Source organism: Castanea sativa, chromosome 4 (genome assembly GCF_040712315.1).
Source record: "Castanea sativa cultivar Marrone di Chiusa Pesio chromosome 4, ASM4071231v1".
In the NCBI taxonomy this organism is placed as follows: Eukaryota; Viridiplantae; Streptophyta; class Magnoliopsida; order Fagales; family Fagaceae; genus Castanea; species Castanea sativa.
Genome location: NC_134016.1, coordinates 36,084,587 through 36,102,295, shown reverse-complemented (window position 1 = coordinate 36,102,295; position 17,709 = coordinate 36,084,587). Strand labels below are relative to the sequence as shown.

General features: G+C 35.9%; 3 protein-coding genes across 3 annotated transcripts; all 3 read right to left on the bottom strand.

Moving 5' to 3' along the window:
• Window positions 1-4,702: 4,702 nt before the first annotated feature.
• Window positions 4,703-6,885, bottom strand: LOC142632800 (uncharacterized). Its single transcript, XM_075807134.1, has 2 exons — window positions 6,841-6,885; window positions 4,703-5,338 (listed from the first exon to the last, which is right to left on the bottom strand). The coding sequence occupies exons 1-2, from the start codon at window positions 6,883-6,885 to the stop codon at window positions 4,703-4,705; spliced, it is 681 nt and encodes a 226-aa protein (XP_075663249.1).
• A 949-nt stretch (window positions 6,886-7,834) lies between these two features.
• Window positions 7,835-10,263, bottom strand: LOC142631151 (eukaryotic translation initiation factor 5A-2-like). Its single transcript, XM_075805242.1, has 5 exons — window positions 9,867-10,263; window positions 8,988-9,110; window positions 8,821-8,877; window positions 8,646-8,720; window positions 7,835-8,136 (listed from the first exon to the last, which is right to left on the bottom strand). The coding sequence occupies exons 1-5, from the start codon at window positions 9,990-9,992 to the stop codon at window positions 8,035-8,037; spliced, it is 483 nt and encodes a 160-aa protein (XP_075661357.1). The 5' UTR covers window positions 9,993-10,263; the 3' UTR covers window positions 7,835-8,034.
• Window positions 10,264-12,953: 2,690 nt separating this feature from the next.
• Window positions 12,954-16,006, bottom strand: LOC142631784 (uncharacterized protein At5g01610-like). Its single transcript, XM_075806100.1, has 3 exons — window positions 15,536-16,006; window positions 13,701-13,755; window positions 12,954-13,457 (listed from the first exon to the last, which is right to left on the bottom strand). The coding sequence occupies exons 1-3, from the start codon at window positions 15,620-15,622 to the stop codon at window positions 13,078-13,080; spliced, it is 522 nt and encodes a 173-aa protein (XP_075662215.1). The 5' UTR covers window positions 15,623-16,006; the 3' UTR covers window positions 12,954-13,077.
• Between the last annotated feature and the right edge of the window lie 1,703 nt (window positions 16,007-17,709).

The following is a 17,709-nucleotide window of genomic DNA, read 5'->3' as shown; positions in this document are numbered from 1 at the left end:
GAGTTTGGGGCAATTTTATCCAAATATTTTTCCCACTTTTTACTTCAATTTTCTTTTCAATTTGGAGAGATTGTATTTTGAAGGGGGAGGAGAGAAAACTTGTGGGCCTTACCACTTTTCTCTCCCACTCTCCCTTTCAACCAAACAATGAAAAATGTCATTTTCCACCATATTTTTCATTCTCTCTATTTTCACTCCAACCAAACATACCCTAAAAAAAGAGCTCTGGATCTATTGTACCTACAAAAATAAAACCAATAAAGTCAGTGAAGCATGTGCTCTGCTTGAGAGTGCCTTGGTTCCACGCTGGGATGTTGGTCCAAAGAGTTTGCAAGGCGGGATAGTGATAGAGTGTGTGCATTATATCCTCATCTTCCTGTTTACAGATTTCGCACCGTCCATCAAAGGTTATCTTGCGACGAAACAGGTTTGCCTTTGTGGGTAGAGAGTTCTTATATGCTCTCCATATCAGTGTCTTCACTTTGTTCGGAACATCAAGAGCCCAGATTTTATTCCACAGAGGTTTCAAAGGTTGGTTTAATGACTGTCCTGGTTGTTGCACTCTACAAGTTTCTTGTAAAAATCGGTATCCCAACTTGATAGAATAATTTCCAATTGACATGAATGGCCATATGAGAACATCATCTCGAATGGAGCGGCATAGGGGAATGTTTTTTATGATCGACGCTTCAAACTCATTAAAAAACTTCATCAATTAAATCTCCCTTCCATGTTTTTTGCACCTGATCGATAAAATCTCCAACCTTAGTATCTTCCCCACCAGCCACCACAGGTGAAATAATTTTTAGGTTATGTTTTGTAGGCAGCCAATTCCCCCCCCCCCCCCCAACTTGGACAGATAGACCCAACCCTATTCTCCAAGCTGCACTTCTCTTAATAACATCCCTCCCTTTCAAAATGCTCTTCCAAGCGTATGAAGCATTTGTCGGATTTTTTAATTCCATGATTGTAGAGTTTGGAAAAAAAAATTGCCTTAAATACCCAGTAGAATAGAGTCGGTATCATGAAGTAGGCACTAAGTTTGTTTGGCTAAAAGGGCATCATTAAATGACGCAAGGTCTTTGAAACCCATACCCCCTTGGCTCTTGGGTTTACACAAATCTTACCATTTCACCTAATGGATTTTCCTGCTATCACCTTTTTGTCCCCAAAAAAACTGCAAATCATTGATTCTATCTCATGACATAAAGAAAGTGGCAGCTTGAAGCATGTCATAGTATAGGTGGGTAGAGCTTGGGCCACAGATTTGATTAAGATCTCTCTTCCCGCTTGAGATAAGAGTTTTGCTTCCCAACCGGCTAATTTCTTCCATACTTGCTGCTTGATATGGGTGAAACTCTCCTTCTTTCTCCAACCCACAAGTGATGGCAAGCCTAAATATTTTTCATATTGTTGTATGATTGAAACTCCAAGCATATTTTTTATTGAGGTTTGTACCTCTTCCGGTGTGGATTTGCAGAAGAAAAGAGTAGTCTTTGTGTGATTAATTTGTTGCCTTGATGCATTATCATATTTAGCCAAAATATCAAGTAGTCATTGACATTCACTTTCCTTGGCCCTGCAAAAAAATCACGCTATCGTCTGCAAAGAGTAGGTGGGTTAGCTTAGATCCATTTTGACAAATAGATACTCCTCTTATGTCGCCACTATGAGCTGCCTTCTTGATTAGGCCATGTAGGCCCCCGGTGCACATGAGAAAAAGGTAGGGGGATAGGGGGTCCCCTTGCCTAGGTCCTCTTGTAGGAGTAAGGTTGCCATGGGGCTCTCCATTAATCAAAATAGAATAGGATGCATTGGTAATACAAAGCATCATAAAGTGCACCCATCTATCATGGAAACCCATCTTCACCAATACCTGTTCCATGTAAGACCATTCCACCCTATCATAAGCCTTACTCATATCGAGTTTCAAGGCCATAAAACCTGTATTTCCCTTATTGTGGTTCCTTATATGATGCAAGGTTTCAAAAGCCACTAAAATATTATCGAAAATCAAGCGATTAGACAAAAACACACTTTGATGTTTTGATATAAGCTAAGACATTATCTTTTTAAGTCTATTAGCCAAGACTTTAGAAAAAATATGGTATAGCACATTACTCAAGCTTATAGGCCTAAATTGGGACACATATTCCGAATTTTTTACTTTAGCGATTAAAGTTATAAAGGAATGACCAAGAGAGTGTGGCAAAGTACTTGTGTTCAGATAGTGTAAAATGGATTGAGATATGTCTGAACCAACCAAGGACCAATAGCTTTGGTAGAACAAATGGGGCATGTCGTCGGGGCCGGGTGCTTTTAAGGGTGCCATTTCTTTCAGGGCTGCTTCAACTTCTTCAATTGTGAAATCCCTTATAAGTGTGTCATTCATAGAATCAGTGACCACATGAGGTATGACTTCTAAAACATCAGCCAAACTGTCCAAGTTCGTCAATGTAAAGAGCTCCTTGTAGAAACCGAGAATGTTACCATTAACCTGTGCTTGGCTTGCGCACCACCTACCTGTGGAGTCATACATTTTGGTAATGTAATTGCAGCAGCACCGCTGTGATGCTTTACTATGAAAGAATTTAGTGTTGTAGTCGTTGTCTTTTATCCACATAATCCTGGAACGTTGTCTCCACATTTTTGCCTCTTTGTCAAGAAGCAAATTTATTTCAGATTCCAACACTCTCATCCGACTAAATTCTCCAGTTCATATTGAAAGTCTCTTTGCTTGCTGCAATTCTTTCCTTTTTTTTCTCCAAATCCCGTCGTACATTACCGAAACACCTCTTACTCCATCATGATAATTCATGGCCATATCTGTCTATTTTTTTCAGCACCTTAGTGTCCCATGGGTCCAAGCTATTTTTTGTCCACACGGCTTCAATGGCTTCCCCACAACCTTTTTCTATCATCCACATTTGTTCAATGCAGAAAGGTTTTCTGAAAAGTTGATTTCATACCTTCAGGATTGATCCAAATTGGTTTATGGTCCGATGTTGTTGTGTCCCAGTGCTGAACCTTTGTTCCTGGAAACATACTGAACCATTCATTAGTAGCCATTGCCTTGTCTAACCGTTCCCAAATAGTGTAGTCAGCAAAGTGTTTATGCCAAGTAAATGGGAATCCCACAAATCCGAGGTCCATAAAAGCACATTCATCAACAACATCTCTAAAAAAGTTGCATCTGACTGTGTGGCCTTGGTCTTCCACCATTTTTTTCAGGTTGCCTGGTAATTTCATTGAAATCTCCAGCACGCACACAACGATGGTGAAACTCCCCTAGTTTTCAGTTGTCTTAGTTTGGCCTAAGATTCGTGTCATTTTTTTTATAGCCTGTTCTCCATAAAAGCCGATAAATCTCCATTCATTGATCTGATTTTTGTTGATTGTGGTATCAATATGGTTTGGAGAAAAAGTTTCAACATCTAAGGGAAAATCTTCCTTTCAAAATAAGGCCAGTCTGCCCACCTTGTCTCTCCTTGGTGATTTGAACATATGTTTGAATTGAATTTTCCTTTTTGCTCTCTCTAGCCTTGCTTTATTGGTCCATGTTTCGGCAATGAACATGACTGAGGGATCTTATGCCCACGCCATGTCTACAAGCTGATCTTCTGTACGTAGGTTCCCAAACCCACGACAGTTCCATACTAGTAGACTCATTGCTCCTAGCAGGACTGGGAACCAGCCTCCGCCAATATCAAGATGTTTTCATTATCAATTTGAGAAACCATATATTTTTTATTTGGTAACTCAGACTGATGTGCATGATGAGATGCTACTCGTTTCTGCCCTAGTGGTTTAGTCTTAATCAGAGTTTCTTGTGTTACAAGTCTTGGGATACGTTTCCATGTGGCCAAGGAAGGTGTGTTGTTGGGGACTCTATTTATTGAGGAAGAAATAGAGGTATTTTTGGGAGTATGATGAGGTGGTGGGGTCGGGCTTGGAAGTTGTTGAGGTGTTTCTAGTTGGTTAGGAGTTTGGGAGGGAAAGGGGGTACGTGTGACTACGGGATGAGTTTTGGTGGGAGTTTTGTCTAGTATGGGAAAAGCAAAGTTATTTTTGAGAGTTTTGGAAGTATTGGGAGGTGGTGGGGTCAGGTTGGGATTCTGGTGGGGTTTAGCTGTGTAATTAGAGTTTTGGGAGGGAGGGGGAGTAAAGGTAGGGATTGGGGAGGATTTTTTTTGGTTGAGGAGAGGTGTATTGTGGGGAAATATTTTTCGTTTCCATACCCTGATCGTGATCCTCACTCACAGGTAAGTCAAACTTACGTAATTCCCTGTCTATTTCCTCAATTTGTTTCTCCAATGTTTCCATGCTAACCTGTGGTTGCACTAAATCTAGAATTGATTGAGCATGGCCAACTCGACCATTCTATGTGAGGAAAGAATTTTTTTGAATTTGAATTTGGGGCTTCTATCATTTTAGCACTTTCCTGATTAGCCTGAGAGGCTTCTTGTTCATGTGTTGGTGAGGCTATCACCAGCGGCCTTCGTGGTAAGCCGTCAGATTTGTCTTCTTTTGGTATGCCCTTATTTTTCATGTAGAAACCCAATACTATAATCACTACATTGCGTGAGCCCATAAAAGGAGGAGCTCATATCCATGGACCATACTGCTTATTAATTTTCTCGAGAGTACTTTCACTGTCTAGCCACAACTCACAGTCGCGGTCATTGTGTGTTAGACGCCCACACTAGTAACAAAGATTAGGAATCCTCTCATATTTGAAGGAAACTCGTTGTTCTTTATCATCCTCAAGGCATATTACCCTTCCACGACATAAGGGATGAGATATGTCGATAAGAACTTGTACTTTCATGAAACCACCACCATCTTCAATAGGTATTTTTGGGTGGCATATAACCTTCCCAACAGTTTCACAGAGTCCTGCCGCCACCGTCGGGTTCATATATCGTAATGGGATACCATGTACCTGCACCCAAAAATGAGTAAGATTAAATGATAGTTCTTCTGCAATTGAGTCCTTACCATATCGTTGTAGGACCATAAGATGCTTGTCAAAACTCCACGGCTCATTGGCCATGATCATCTCCACCTCTGCCTCATTGTCGAAGGTGAACAAAATAATGTGGTTACCAAGGTTTTTCACCTTAAAACCTTTTTTGGATCGCCATAACGGCTTGAATGTTGCTGCAATTGCATCAGTGTTTAAAGCTCGCTTCGTCAAAATTTTTGCAGCAATGGTATATTCGGTAGAAGCCAAGTCTGAATGTAGCCGGAACTTAGGTCCTTCCCTGTGAGAGAGAGAGAGAGCCCATTCCACTGTATAGTGAGATCTTCCATGGTGCAAGAGATGGTGAGTATTTCCCTAAACCTCGAAGAAGAAAACCCTACAAAAAAAACCTTAGTGTAACGTTGTTACTCTAAGGGACAAACAACACCTTCTAAGAGGGACAACAGTTCTACAGCCTAGGAGAGGTTAAGGGTCCCAACCTTCACTAGTGACAGAGTAACCTTTTTTTTTTTTTTTAAATCTAATTTGATATTATATTTTTATGCTTTTTGTGTTTTTAGAGGAGAGACACAAAAGCATAGCAAAATTATATATTTAGTCATGTTTTTTAATAGATGTGAGTTATTAAACTCTAACTGAGCTAATCTCAGGTAGGTAAAATGTCAAATTTCAGACCACAGGTGTGCAACTTAAATTTTGGCCAAACCATATGTGGGTAAATTATAATTTGCCATTTTTTTAGTGATGTAGATCCACAATATTTTTACAGAATTAATATTTTCATAATAAATCGTGCTACATAACAGTTGTTATTAATTCTAATTTAAACTTATGATAGTTGGGTTATGCGTAGCAATTTTGTAATATTTTGTGAGTATTATAAAATCTAAGCTTACCACTTAAATTACTTTTTTGCCTATCAATAGAAAGAAGCTTAAAGAATAACTAGTGCATAAAATATCATAGTAATCCTGAGTAAATGGAAAAAAAAAATTAAGAAAAGAAATTTTATATTTTTGTCACACAGCATGAACTACCCCATCTTCCATACTTTTTTTCCCTACTCTAAAAGGAAATCATTAACCTAATGATAATAAAACTAGTGCATAAAATATCATAGTAATCCTGAGTAAATGGAAAAAAAAAAGAGAAAATAATTTAAGAAAAGAAATTTTATATTTTTCTCACACAGCATGAACTACCCCATCTTCCATACTTTTTTTTCCTACTCTAAAAGGAAATCATTAACCTAATGATAATCAACAATCATAAATCATCACCATAAATTTCATATCTTATATTATATTATATATATATATATATATATATATATATATATATATATTTTTTTTTTTTTTTTTTTTTGGTTGCCCACAGTGTATCCTCAAGGCTTTCAACCAGAGACTAATCACTGTTCGTGCCGGGAGAGCCCTACGAAGGGGTAAAGCACTGGCCCAGGAAATTCTTTTCAAAGTGCAGGTAGCAAGACTCGAACTAGGGAGCACACCCAGTCGAGCCCAGTACAAGCACTTTGAGACTGAGAGCTCTACCAACTCAGCCAACCTCCTGGGTTATATATATATATATATTACTAGATATTTATGTTTGTTACATGGAATACTTTTTACATCATTCTTGTTGAGAAGAAGTGAAGTGAGCAACAAAACTTTTTCAAAGCCCAAGGTTTAACAATTTAATGCGGATTAAAACCACTTACTTTTTAAATGTACCTTGTAATAGTAATTTTTTTTTCTATTTTAAACGCATCTTGTAATAGTATATTTTTTTTTTCTATTTTATTAAAATATTCTTGTTTCAAACTTGGTATATTTTTATAGAAATGGGGCAAGTCAAACCTGATCCATTTCCTTTATCATTTCATTTCTCTTTTCTTCTCCCATAACTCTTTACCCGTCAAGAGCTCCATCAACACAAGAAGTCACCACCAACCCACCACTACAGCCAATCGATGCCTAAATCCAATTGTCCAAGTGCTTTATAGGTCAATGGTATTGATTGCTTTCCTTTATAAGAAAAAAAGTTTGAATCTTTATAATAAAAATAAAGGTTTGAAATTTTGAATCATCTTCCCCACTGTTGTAGTCCAAAAACCCATCCAACCAATGAGGGTGGAAACTACCAAAACACGAAATAACAAACTAACACTAAAACTACAATACATGCTGATTTTGTACCAGCACTAGAACCCAAGTTATTTTGCCTAGTCCATTACCAACGTTCTAGGTAAAGACGAAAGACTATTTGAGAGGATATTTCCACTTCTCATTTGTTGCAAGATTGCTTTCTGCGAGCTGTTTCCACATATTATTTTTCTCTAACATCACAAAATTTTAATACTTAAACCAAAATCTATATAGAATTATAATACTTCAAATTATTCTCTGCAATAAACAAGCCAGAACGTGAGATTAAAGATGCCCATTTTCTGACACTCCTTATTTATGGGCATGAGGTCATGTAGTCAGACTGAGAGTCTGAATCTGAAACCACAAAAACAGGGTCTCACAAACCATGCGACTTCCAATATTTTCTCAATCGTCAGATTGTAAACACAATAAACCAGAATTCAGGAGAATGGTGTAAAGAACCTGATAGCACTTAACAGGCAGTTATGGTTTTATTATTTAAATCCCAACACAATTTACTCCACCACGCTTAGAAAACATCAAGCATATGCCAGTTTTTGCACCAATTTCTAAAATCACTCTCATTAGACCTTTCAAGGAAGGCATCCTTTTCTGCGTGTAAGCACTACTCAAATCTCTTTTTTTCTTTTTCTCCCATCAATGCAGAATGAAAGCAACATAATTGAAAAAAAGCAAATCTAGATGATGAAAACAAGTCTTTGAAAGACAAACATAACATAACAACAAAATGTTATATAACTTCGTTTTCCAGACCCGCATAACTCCATCCGCACAACCACCACCAAGTATACCCGCTGTGTCTTAAGAAAAGCAAGCTATAAGGCTCACAAAAATATTTCAACTAGAGTTTTCAACAACAGTTTCTGAATTATTATAAAGAAACTACTTGGGGCCAATGTCCTTCAGAGCACAAATCTGCTCCTCTCCCATTGCAGACATCACAGAGACAACCAGGTCCTTGCCTTCTGCAAACCCATCCTTGATCTGCACACAAGGATAAACGATGTATTCAGCTATCCGAATTATAAATAAATAAACAGAATACATGCTGGACATATAGAAAATCATTAAGAAAAACTACAATCCCTTTGGAGGACCAAAAACGTAACCAAAGGTTGGGTAAATTTTAGGTATAATTCACTGTTTTTTTTTTTTTGATAAGTAGGTATAATTCACTGTTCTCCAATAGAGTTCAAACATGTGGTTGCATTGAATGTAATTGTCATTGGAAATGATAAAGATTTTTTGCGTTTCATTGGGTAAACTAAATTACCATACCTAGGTTTTACCCCCAAAGGTTCCAGAGAAGAAATGCACCCAGGTTAAGTCATCAAAATGGGAAATAAGTGGGGCAAAGTAAAATGTTGTAGTAAAAAATTAAACACCCAAATTGACCGCATCACAGAAAGGTGATTTAAAAGCAAAATAGTAGAGCCTCATGAGAAATTCAGATTCAAACTTTGACAAAAAAAGATATGCAACTAGAAACCAACCTGGGTCAGCAAACTGTCATCAGTTGGGAGCTTCAGGTCATCCTTAGTGTTCCCATTTTCAGTCAGCAAACTCACCTAAAAAAAAGCAATCAAACCAGTCAGAAAACCAAAATTCATACGAAGAATTGACTCAAGCAAAGAAACAATGGAAAGATATATAAAAAATTGAACATACAAATCCATCCTCAGAGATATCAATCAGCTGGTAGTCAGTACGGTTGACATGAGGAACCTGTGTAATAAACACACCCCACACAAATGATTAATACTGAAAACTTAGAACAATTAAAGAAGTATATAATCAATAGAGAGAATAACAAAACAGATAAAAATACTACATACATCACAGTTATGGGAAGAAGGAACAATATCTTCAAGCTTCTTGGCAGTGAAAATGTCAATTCCAACAAAGTGGCACTTAGCGTGACCGTGCTTGCCAGTCTTGGAGGTGGAAACTTCAACAACCTTTCACAACAAACAATCAATGATATACATCAGTTCATGAAACCACAACTATAAACTCATCAAACCCCAACATAAATAGCAAGACCACACCACCAAAATCTTCATCCATATTAACTTAACAACAACAACAATCATGCCGTGGTCCTAAAATTTTGCGATCGGCTATAGACCACAACATTCTAGTCAGATCGGCCACTCCCACTAGTATTCTTTTCTGCCCTCATCTATCAAAACTCATCATGCCTTGGTCCTAAAATTCTGGGATTCGATACAAATCCTTGACATACTAATCCAAACAACTCATACTACAGAACTCCATGTATCTAGAGACCATCAAGGTTGTCATTTACATGATAAAAGCAACAATCTAAAAAACAAAATTTGCAACAACACCCAGATCAATAAACCAATATACAACATGAAATGAAAATGGGCAACAAACTATGGATCTTAAGTACACATCATTCAACTAAAAAAACCAAGATAGCAAATCAAACAAAACACTCAGAATTGTTCAATTGTTCAAAGTTTGTTCATTTCTAAGCCCCCATAAACAAATAAAAATAGTCAAAAAGAATATTCATAAAAACCCTTTTGCTTTTTGGGTCAGATCCGAATAATCTAAAGCTTAAAAACAAAAAAAAACCCAAAATCAGAACCAACAAAAAGTACAGATCTAAGCCAAAAATATAAAAACCCAGAATCAAAAATAGATTTTTTCTTAGAAACAGAGCCAAAAAAAAAAAAAGATTGAACCTTGCAAGGACGGTTCTTGATGACGATGTAGCCATTCTTGCGAATAGTACCAGCTTGCTGAGGGTAAGTCTTGGAGGCTCCGGCATCGGCCTTGGACTCGAAGTGGTGCTCCTCACTGTCCGACATGTCGTTTTTTTTTTGGGGTGTGGGTTTGGATTTTCTGACTCGGGTTCTCTGAACTCAGTGGGTTGGAATTGTGAAGTGAGTTGAGTGACCGATCCCGGAGGCGGAGAGGAAGAGAGAAGAGAATTTATATACTGGAAAAATGAAACTCAAGTGTGTCACGGTGCCTATTCTAGGGTTTCGTGGTGGGCCCACAAATGGTTTGGACCGTTGGATCTTTTGTGTTTTTGGATAACATAGAGATAAGAGAGGCGTCAGTTTTACGCAAGTGTTTTTATTTTTTTTTTTTTTAATGGGCTTTTGGGTGTGTTACTTTGCTGTGGAGGACCGGAGGTCGGTGGGGTGACTGATGTGTTGGATTGGTCCATGAGGCCCAACAGCCAATGAGAATCAATGCTAAAGGCATATTCCATTTTTGGTTGTTTTTCAAATCATTCAAAATGGAGAGAGATGGGAGTAGAGGAAGGTAATTAACATGTAATACAATTTTTAGCATATTTTTTTTAGTTGCCTTTCATTTTCTACTCTTCTTTCATCTCCTTCCATTTCAAATATATTTTAATGGCATAAAATTTTAATATATATTGTAAAATGTATATAAAGTTATACAAGTGAGGAAATTATGTTGTTTATGAAATTCATTCCATTATTGAGGTAGCAACTTGCTCTGGAATTGTCAAATGTGGGAATGACAAAAATGTCACGATCTATCCTAATCAATGGATCACTTTATTATGCATGTCAAAATACCCCTATCCTATCTTGGCTCGCGACCTACCTCACTTTTGGTTATGCAAGTTATCAAGTTATCCTTACCTTAAAGTAGGAATATAGTGGAGTGCGTGCTGTAAGCCTGGGCTCGTTGAACTCTGGGCCCTGACCTTAAGGCACAATACATGATCACATGCTCGTTGGGCCTTAAGTCTTAATCCGAACACTCTTTCAAGCCTAACATGAGCCCAATTGCCAAAACAGGCCCTTCTCTTCTTGAACATCAGTAGAAGATTGCGCTAATCAGTTGCGCATTGATCGGGAAATGCGGGGGCCAAGAACATCCTGTGTTCTCGGCACACGCAATATTGCCTTGAGGAATATCGCTACCAGGTAGTCTTTTGAAGGTTGGAACTAGTTCCAATAACACTATCACTTTTCCCAACAAAGTATCTTCTTGTAAAAAACAATGATACCAAACCCCACCCACACGAGTGAGGTTAGGAAGCAATCATAACCTCCTCCACTCCACTCATCTAAAGCTATAAATAGGAGAACAAAAGAAGAGGAGGGGGTTGGCAAGTAGAAAGAGTGAATAGAGAGAAAAGGGTGATAGTGTCAAGAGAGAACAGAGCGATTGGGAGAGGGAAAGCGTTCATTTGAATTAAGAGGTGCTATCAGGTCGCCCGACAGAGGATCACCCATAGTAGGAAACTCTTAAGCCCACTACACAAATAAGTTGTGAGCCCAAATATTGGCTTATCCAGTTTAGAGCCTCTTTGGGTATGCACAAGTGGATATAATACACTAATAATCCAACATCATCTTGATCAAATATCATCCCACCCAAAAAAGGTGGATATTACATTATTACTCAAGGGTTAGGAAAGACCATACCCATTTTTTGCAATCTCATTTTCGTAGAAAAGGAAAAAATTTGAGCCATCGTTATGTCATCTAAAATGAAATGGAATCTTTATTCTAATTATTAAGGAGACTGCATCACAAAGAGTTACTCTATGTAATCCTTTAAATTCCACAAAAGTTCTGAATAACCCTCTATCTCCTTCAAATTCTATGAAAGTTTTGAACCCTCTAACACGAAATAGAATCTTTATCTGAATTATTAAGGAGATTGTGTCTGAAAGAGTTACACCGTGCAATCTTTTAAATTGCACGAAAGTTTGAATAACTTCTTAACTCCTTTACATTCCACACAAGTTTTGAATACCCACTAGCACGAAATTGAGTTTGCGTTTGGATAGAGTCTGCGTTTCAACGTTTGCGTTTTCCTTTTTATTTATTTGTTTATTGAGAACAGTATTTTCATGTGGGATGTTGTCTATTAGTAGGTTTCGTGCACAACTACCTCTTTGACCAGCAAATTTTGCACTGAAATGTGTCACATCATTGGGTCCCGCCGTCCCGTGCACTGTTCACGGGACCCACAAACTTTTTTTTTCATCAAATTTTTCATTAAAAATGGACTCCATGTCACTATTCACATATTTAAAATTTATTTTGTTACAATATTTTCAGTTTTTAGCAAAATAAGCAGTATCTAAACGAACTCTCGAATCTCTATCCTAGTGACCAAATTCAAGCAAATATAACTGCATGGTCTTCGTGGCCTTTGACTGTATGTAAGGTGTTTTTTTTTTTTTTTTGGAGCAAAGTATGTAATGTGTTTTAACTTTTAGGCATTTGGTTTGGGGCTGGGAATTAAGGAGCAACCAAAGGTGTAATGGGAGAGTGTTTGAGTCAGCTCAGTTTTGTAGTCTAAGCTCTACCCCCTCGACATGTATTAGGCAAGCCCACCAATTATTATTATTATTATTATTATTTTTTGAGCAGATGAGTTTTTCATACTAATACGTATACATTATACCTAAGTTTTTAAGCGCAGAACTTAGATATTGTATCTTACGAATCCTAATTAAATCAAAACACCTGATTGCATTCACCAATAGAGTACAAACAATATTATCTTTTCAATGAGAATTAAATTCAATGCAACTATGCATTCAAATTTAATTAGGAAGCCTATGTAGTGCACCTAGAATACTGTTCTGTACCAAAGTGTTAAATCTTTAATAACATGATTTAGACATAGAATGTTTTTAGAGCTTAATAACAATCCAAATGACAAGCTGATTAGAGAACAAGTTCAGCTCAATTAAGTTTTTTTAGTAAAACCAGAAAGGTTACCAATCTTATAATTTGCAGCAAACAACAGAACCAAAAGATTGACAGTGTCACAAAACCAATACCAAAGAATTCCACATAAATTGCCACTTAATCTTCATGTTTCTCCAGCTATTAACATATGAATAAAAGTGAGTTTATCAAATGATTAAATTCACAAACAGTAGGAGCCTCAAAATTCTTCTACTTTAACAGCATCACGAGTCATTTCATAGGCATCTTTGGGCCTTGATTTCTTCACACCAGCTGTGAACCATACTTTATCAGATTTGTAGCTTTCGACAGCCACACTGGTAACCTTGACCCACACCAAAACCTTCGTCTTCATTCCATCTATTCCAGTGAGCTTTCCCCTTGATAATGTCCCTTTAACACGAGTGGCATACCTTACAATGGACGAGTCTTTGAAGCTCACCTCACATGCAGAGGGCAAGTATACTATGAGCTTGGACCTTGATTCATCAAATTCATAACATGTTATGTTTCGAGGGAAGAGACCAGGAGGAAGGTTGTACTCTCGGAGAAGATCTGGCAAGGCTTTCGATGGCTTGCCTATAAGAAGGGTAAGCTTTATTAATCTCTGAGAACATATTTGTGATGTAAATAATCTTAATGCACTATGGCATCTTGTCCAAGTGTTAACCAATTATGTGCCTTGATATCCTACATTTGTTTGAGTAATACCAAAGTATTTATTTCATGTTAACCAAGTGATAGAAAATTATTATGGAGCAGAAGAAACTGCAAAGTATGTACACACATTAGGGCAATCACAACAATACATAGTGCTCTTACCTTTCAGCTTGCTGAACACCCATTTTGCCTTCTCTTCAACAGTATTAGAAAGAGACTGATATTCAAAACAGCACAATTAGTTTAAAGTTGATAAAGGAGTCATCTACATGTCACATTACCAAATAAATAGCAAAAAAATGTCATTTGCTTTCATTTTTTATATGCTCATGCTTAAAATTAGACGGTAAATCTGAGGGTAGATTTTGTTTCTTCAATGAAGCTGCTATTGCCAGATAATTTCCGCAGTTTTAGCTCACCTATTATGTAGAATATTCTGCTTCATTTGTCTCATAAAGGCACTGTCATGTGAATACATAACCCAATCTTGCAGAAATGGACTACGAAACCTTTTATATACAACCCAATCATGAAGCAAAAAATCTTTATGTACAACAAATTCATGATGCAAAGATTAATTCTTTATTTTAGATAATTTTTGGATGCAGATCAAAAGGAAGTATAACACTTTAAAAAATATGCATGTGATGATGATAATTTTCACATGGCACCATGTGTGCTGTTTTGGATAGCAAATCTCACGGCTGTAAGAGGGAAGGAAGCTAGGAAGCTTCCAATGCTTGATACCTTGATTGGTTTACTTTCTGTGTGTGTATATATATTAATAGTTTAATACCTTCTTTATTGTCTACAAGAAGTTTTTCATAATTTCATTTATTTATTAAAAAAAAAAGTTTTATTTATTTATTTTTTTATATAAAATAGAATTTCTACTCTAGCCTAATTCAAGTGTATATGTGTGTGAAACTCCCTCCTAGAGACTTGAACTCCGATATTTGCCCCCTCACAGCCCACAAACATTTATACTTGTAGAGTGACCACCGCACCCCTGAGAACGGTGGTATAAAAAAAAAAAAGATTTCTAACGAAAGAAGTCTAGTGTCTTAGTTAATAAGCTTAATTATAGCATTAGCCATCCTCCTCCTCATATAATATTGGTAGGAAAGTTAAGATTAATGCAATGATTTTGCAGAAAAATGAATGTTTCTCAAAAATAATAATCATAGCAATAAAAGATCAATATAGAGATATGGAATGGACTGTTATATGTAGAGTTTTGAGTATTGTCTTTATAACTGAGAAATTGGAGGACCTAAAAGTGGCAAAACGAGGAATGTGTATAAAAAAGTATCATTGAGATCATCAAAAGTCACACTGCAGAAACAAATTAGTAATGCATTACTCTGTTATTGACAAATGTGATCTCTTTCTTTATTTTGATCCAAATTATTGATTCACCATTTAAAAAAAGAAAAAAGAAAAAAGTGGGAACCGACTAGAATTGTTTCTTTCTTTTCTTTTAAAATCACCAATAAGCTAATTAGCTAAACATTAAGCATGAGGATATGAATCGAGATAAAAGAAACTGTGGCAAGTGATGTTTCAATTGTATGACATGACATCCATTTTTTTGACTTCTTTTAAAATTTCAAAAATTCTTTTCAGCCTTTTTGGGTAGAAACTAGAAACATTCCAAAGATTGTTGTATTTCAGAAATATCAAACTATGCATTCAAGAGAATTAACAAAGATTTTACCAAATAGGAATCAAGTGCAAGCACTAGTCCAAATGAAAACCAAGAATTTCCCTTCAATCTTAATCTCAATCCACCAAACCATGTGATGTTTAGTTAGATCTTGCAAATTATCAAGTGGGTACATTGTATCAAGCAGCATTATGCATATAAAGATTCAAAAAACCAGCCAAGAAAAGAAAAATATTGAGAAGAATGCAAATGGGTGATTAGTGAAACAGAATATAAAGAAGAATTAAAAGAGAGAGCCAAAGAAAATGTGGAGAATTCAGGTGAAACATACAGAGAGGTCTTCAGTGATGTTGGAGATCTCTGCCTTGGCTTTCTTGGAAATCCAAAAGCTCCCAACTTTTGTCAGAGCTTTCTCCATTTCTGTCTCTCCCTTCCCAGTCCTCTCCTCTCTCAGTCTCACACTGATGAAAGAAGAAGAAGTTGAAGTAGTTCCTTCACCAAAAACTCTGTGTCTCTCTGTCTCTCTCTATCTGAGACACACAGGATATGTGTCACAACTCACAACACGGCACAGCACAAAGCCGTGCCTGCAAACGTAAAATAATGATTAAAAATAAAATGGAGAGGAGGTAAATAAATTTGAAATTCTGAATAAGAACTAAAGTGTATAGTAAGAAAAATTATGTAAGATAGAAAATTAGGAATTATATGATTTATATTTATCAGTGTTTTGTTTTGTTTTGTTTTTGAGAAACCAGACTGGGAGCAGCCTGGATCACAGTGTTTTGTAGTATAACACTTTAACTTAATGACACATTTTTTTAACAGATACGTTTAAGGTTTAAGGATAAATACACTCACCCCAAACAATTTAATAATAATAAAAAAAGAAAATTCAAACTTCCAATAATTTCTGTGGATAATAATTAATACAGTAAGTCATCCTGTCATAAGTGCCTAAGTCGTTGTTTCTAATTTGCTCTAAAAAAATTAAAAAAAAAGGTGGTTGTTTGAATTTTGATGCTTTAAAGACAATTAAGCTACTAATGAAGCTTAAAGTATTTTGCAAGATAACACAGACAAGGACAGCACACTTAAACATTCTACCTTCAATAATGACATTCTATCTCATTAGCAACATATATATATATATATATATATATATATATATATATATATTCAGAGAGAACTTCAACTTTCAACCTATTGCGTCCGCTCTTAATAATAACTCTTTATTATCAAATCAAGAACTCTAAATTTCTTATTCAACCATTAGAGACTTTACCAGTTAAATTAACTAGAACCCACATTTTAGCAACATATATAACATTGGAAGAATGATAGGGTTTCTCATGAATTTCCATGAAATTGCTACTCTTTTTATGCCATAGAGGACATTTGTTATGATCAATTTTTTTTTCTTCCACATAATTTTTAAAGTTTTATTTTTTTAAGTACAACATAATGGACAAAGTTTAGTTACAAAATCGGTTGTAACCTTAGGCTATAAACTCACTTCATATCTTTTTATTGGAAGTGAATTTTGACAAATCCACCATTGGATTATATCTTCTTCTTATATCCTCCATGTTTGCAAAAATTTTAAGAAAATTAAAGATCAATAGATATGTTATCAATACATTTTTAAATTGCAAGTTTTTGTAATTTAAAATTATGCATAAAATATAAATTTATAGATTATATAGTAAATAATATCCGATTGACATAAAATTTGACATATGTATTAAGAGCGTAAAGAACATGTAATTCAACGGTTGGATTTTCAAAATATGCAATAATATCTATTTTATTGAGTGAGTTTGTAGCTAAACTTTGTTCCAACATAATTAAACCCATGGCCCCCTGGCTTTTCCAATTTCCCATTAGTATGGGTGCTACAATTAGAATTGTACAAAATATAATTGAATGGCCCCTCTAAAATTTCCAAATTTGATCCCTTAAAATCTAAAATTTGGACCTTAAGCGTTCATAAGTGGTCCCCTAAAATTTTCAAGTAGTCCTACAAATCTCAAAAATATTAATTAGTGTCAGAAAACCCCCCAAAAAATTGAATTGATACAAAATAGACCCCAAAAAAAATTACCATCAGGATAGCCCATTTCGTAGCCCATCATGGCCTTCTGTTGGAGCATTTTAATATTAAATAATTAAAATGAATAAATGTGATAACATAAATGTAAAGATGTTGGAGTGAATGTGAAAAATGAGGAGTTAGTGAAAATGTTTAATCTCACATTGAAAATGAGAGAGATTATTTTGTTTTTTTTAATTGTGGTGATTAATGGGCTAACATGAATTGTCTCAAATATTGGGCCAGATACGTGCGCAAAGGGGAGGTGAAGGGTAGAGGTGTCAAATTTGAAAATGAATCAGCACCTTGAATCCTCCTACTTGATAAAAAATTCAGAAGTATTATTCAGTTTCTATTTGTGTTATTTTCATTATCATTGTGGTTGCACCAACACCTTCCAAGTACCAAACGAA

What these genes read in the sequence shown, in the direction of transcription:
- LOC142632800 (XM_075807134.1), bottom strand. Translation starts at nt 6,885, where the DNA reads ATGGGAGAAGAAAAGAGAAATGAAATGATAAAGGAAATGGATCAG. An exon ending in TGATAAAGGAAATGGATCAG is followed by an intron (nt 5,339 to 6,840) that starts GTTTGACTTGCC and finishes TTCGAGGTTTAG; the next exon opens with GGAAATACTCACCATCTCTT.
- LOC142631151 (XM_075805242.1), bottom strand. Translation starts at nt 9,992, where the DNA reads ATGTCGGACAGTGAGGAGCACCACTTCGAGTCCAAGGCCGATGCCGGA. An exon ending in TCAAGAACCGTCCTTGCAAG is followed by an intron (nt 9,111 to 9,866) that starts GTTCAATCTTTT and finishes TTGTTGTGAAAG; the next exon opens with GTTGTTGAAGTTTCCACCTC. An exon ending in ATATCTCTGAGGATGGATTT is followed by an intron (nt 8,721 to 8,820) that starts GTATGTTCAATT and finishes GCTTTTTTTTAG; the next exon opens with GTGAGTTTGCTGACTGAAAA.
- LOC142631784 (XM_075806100.1), bottom strand. Translation starts at nt 15,622, where the DNA reads ATGGAGAAAGCTCTGACAAAAGTTGGGAGCTTTTGGATTTCCAAGAAA. An exon ending in ACATCACTGAAGACCTCTCT is followed by an intron (nt 13,756 to 15,535) that starts GTATGTTTCACC and finishes TTTGAATATCAG; the next exon opens with TCTCTTTCTAATACTGTTGA. An exon ending in GGTGTTCAGCAAGCTGAAAG is followed by an intron (nt 13,458 to 13,700) that starts GTAAGAGCACTA and finishes CCCTTCTTATAG; the next exon opens with GCAAGCCATCGAAAGCCTTG.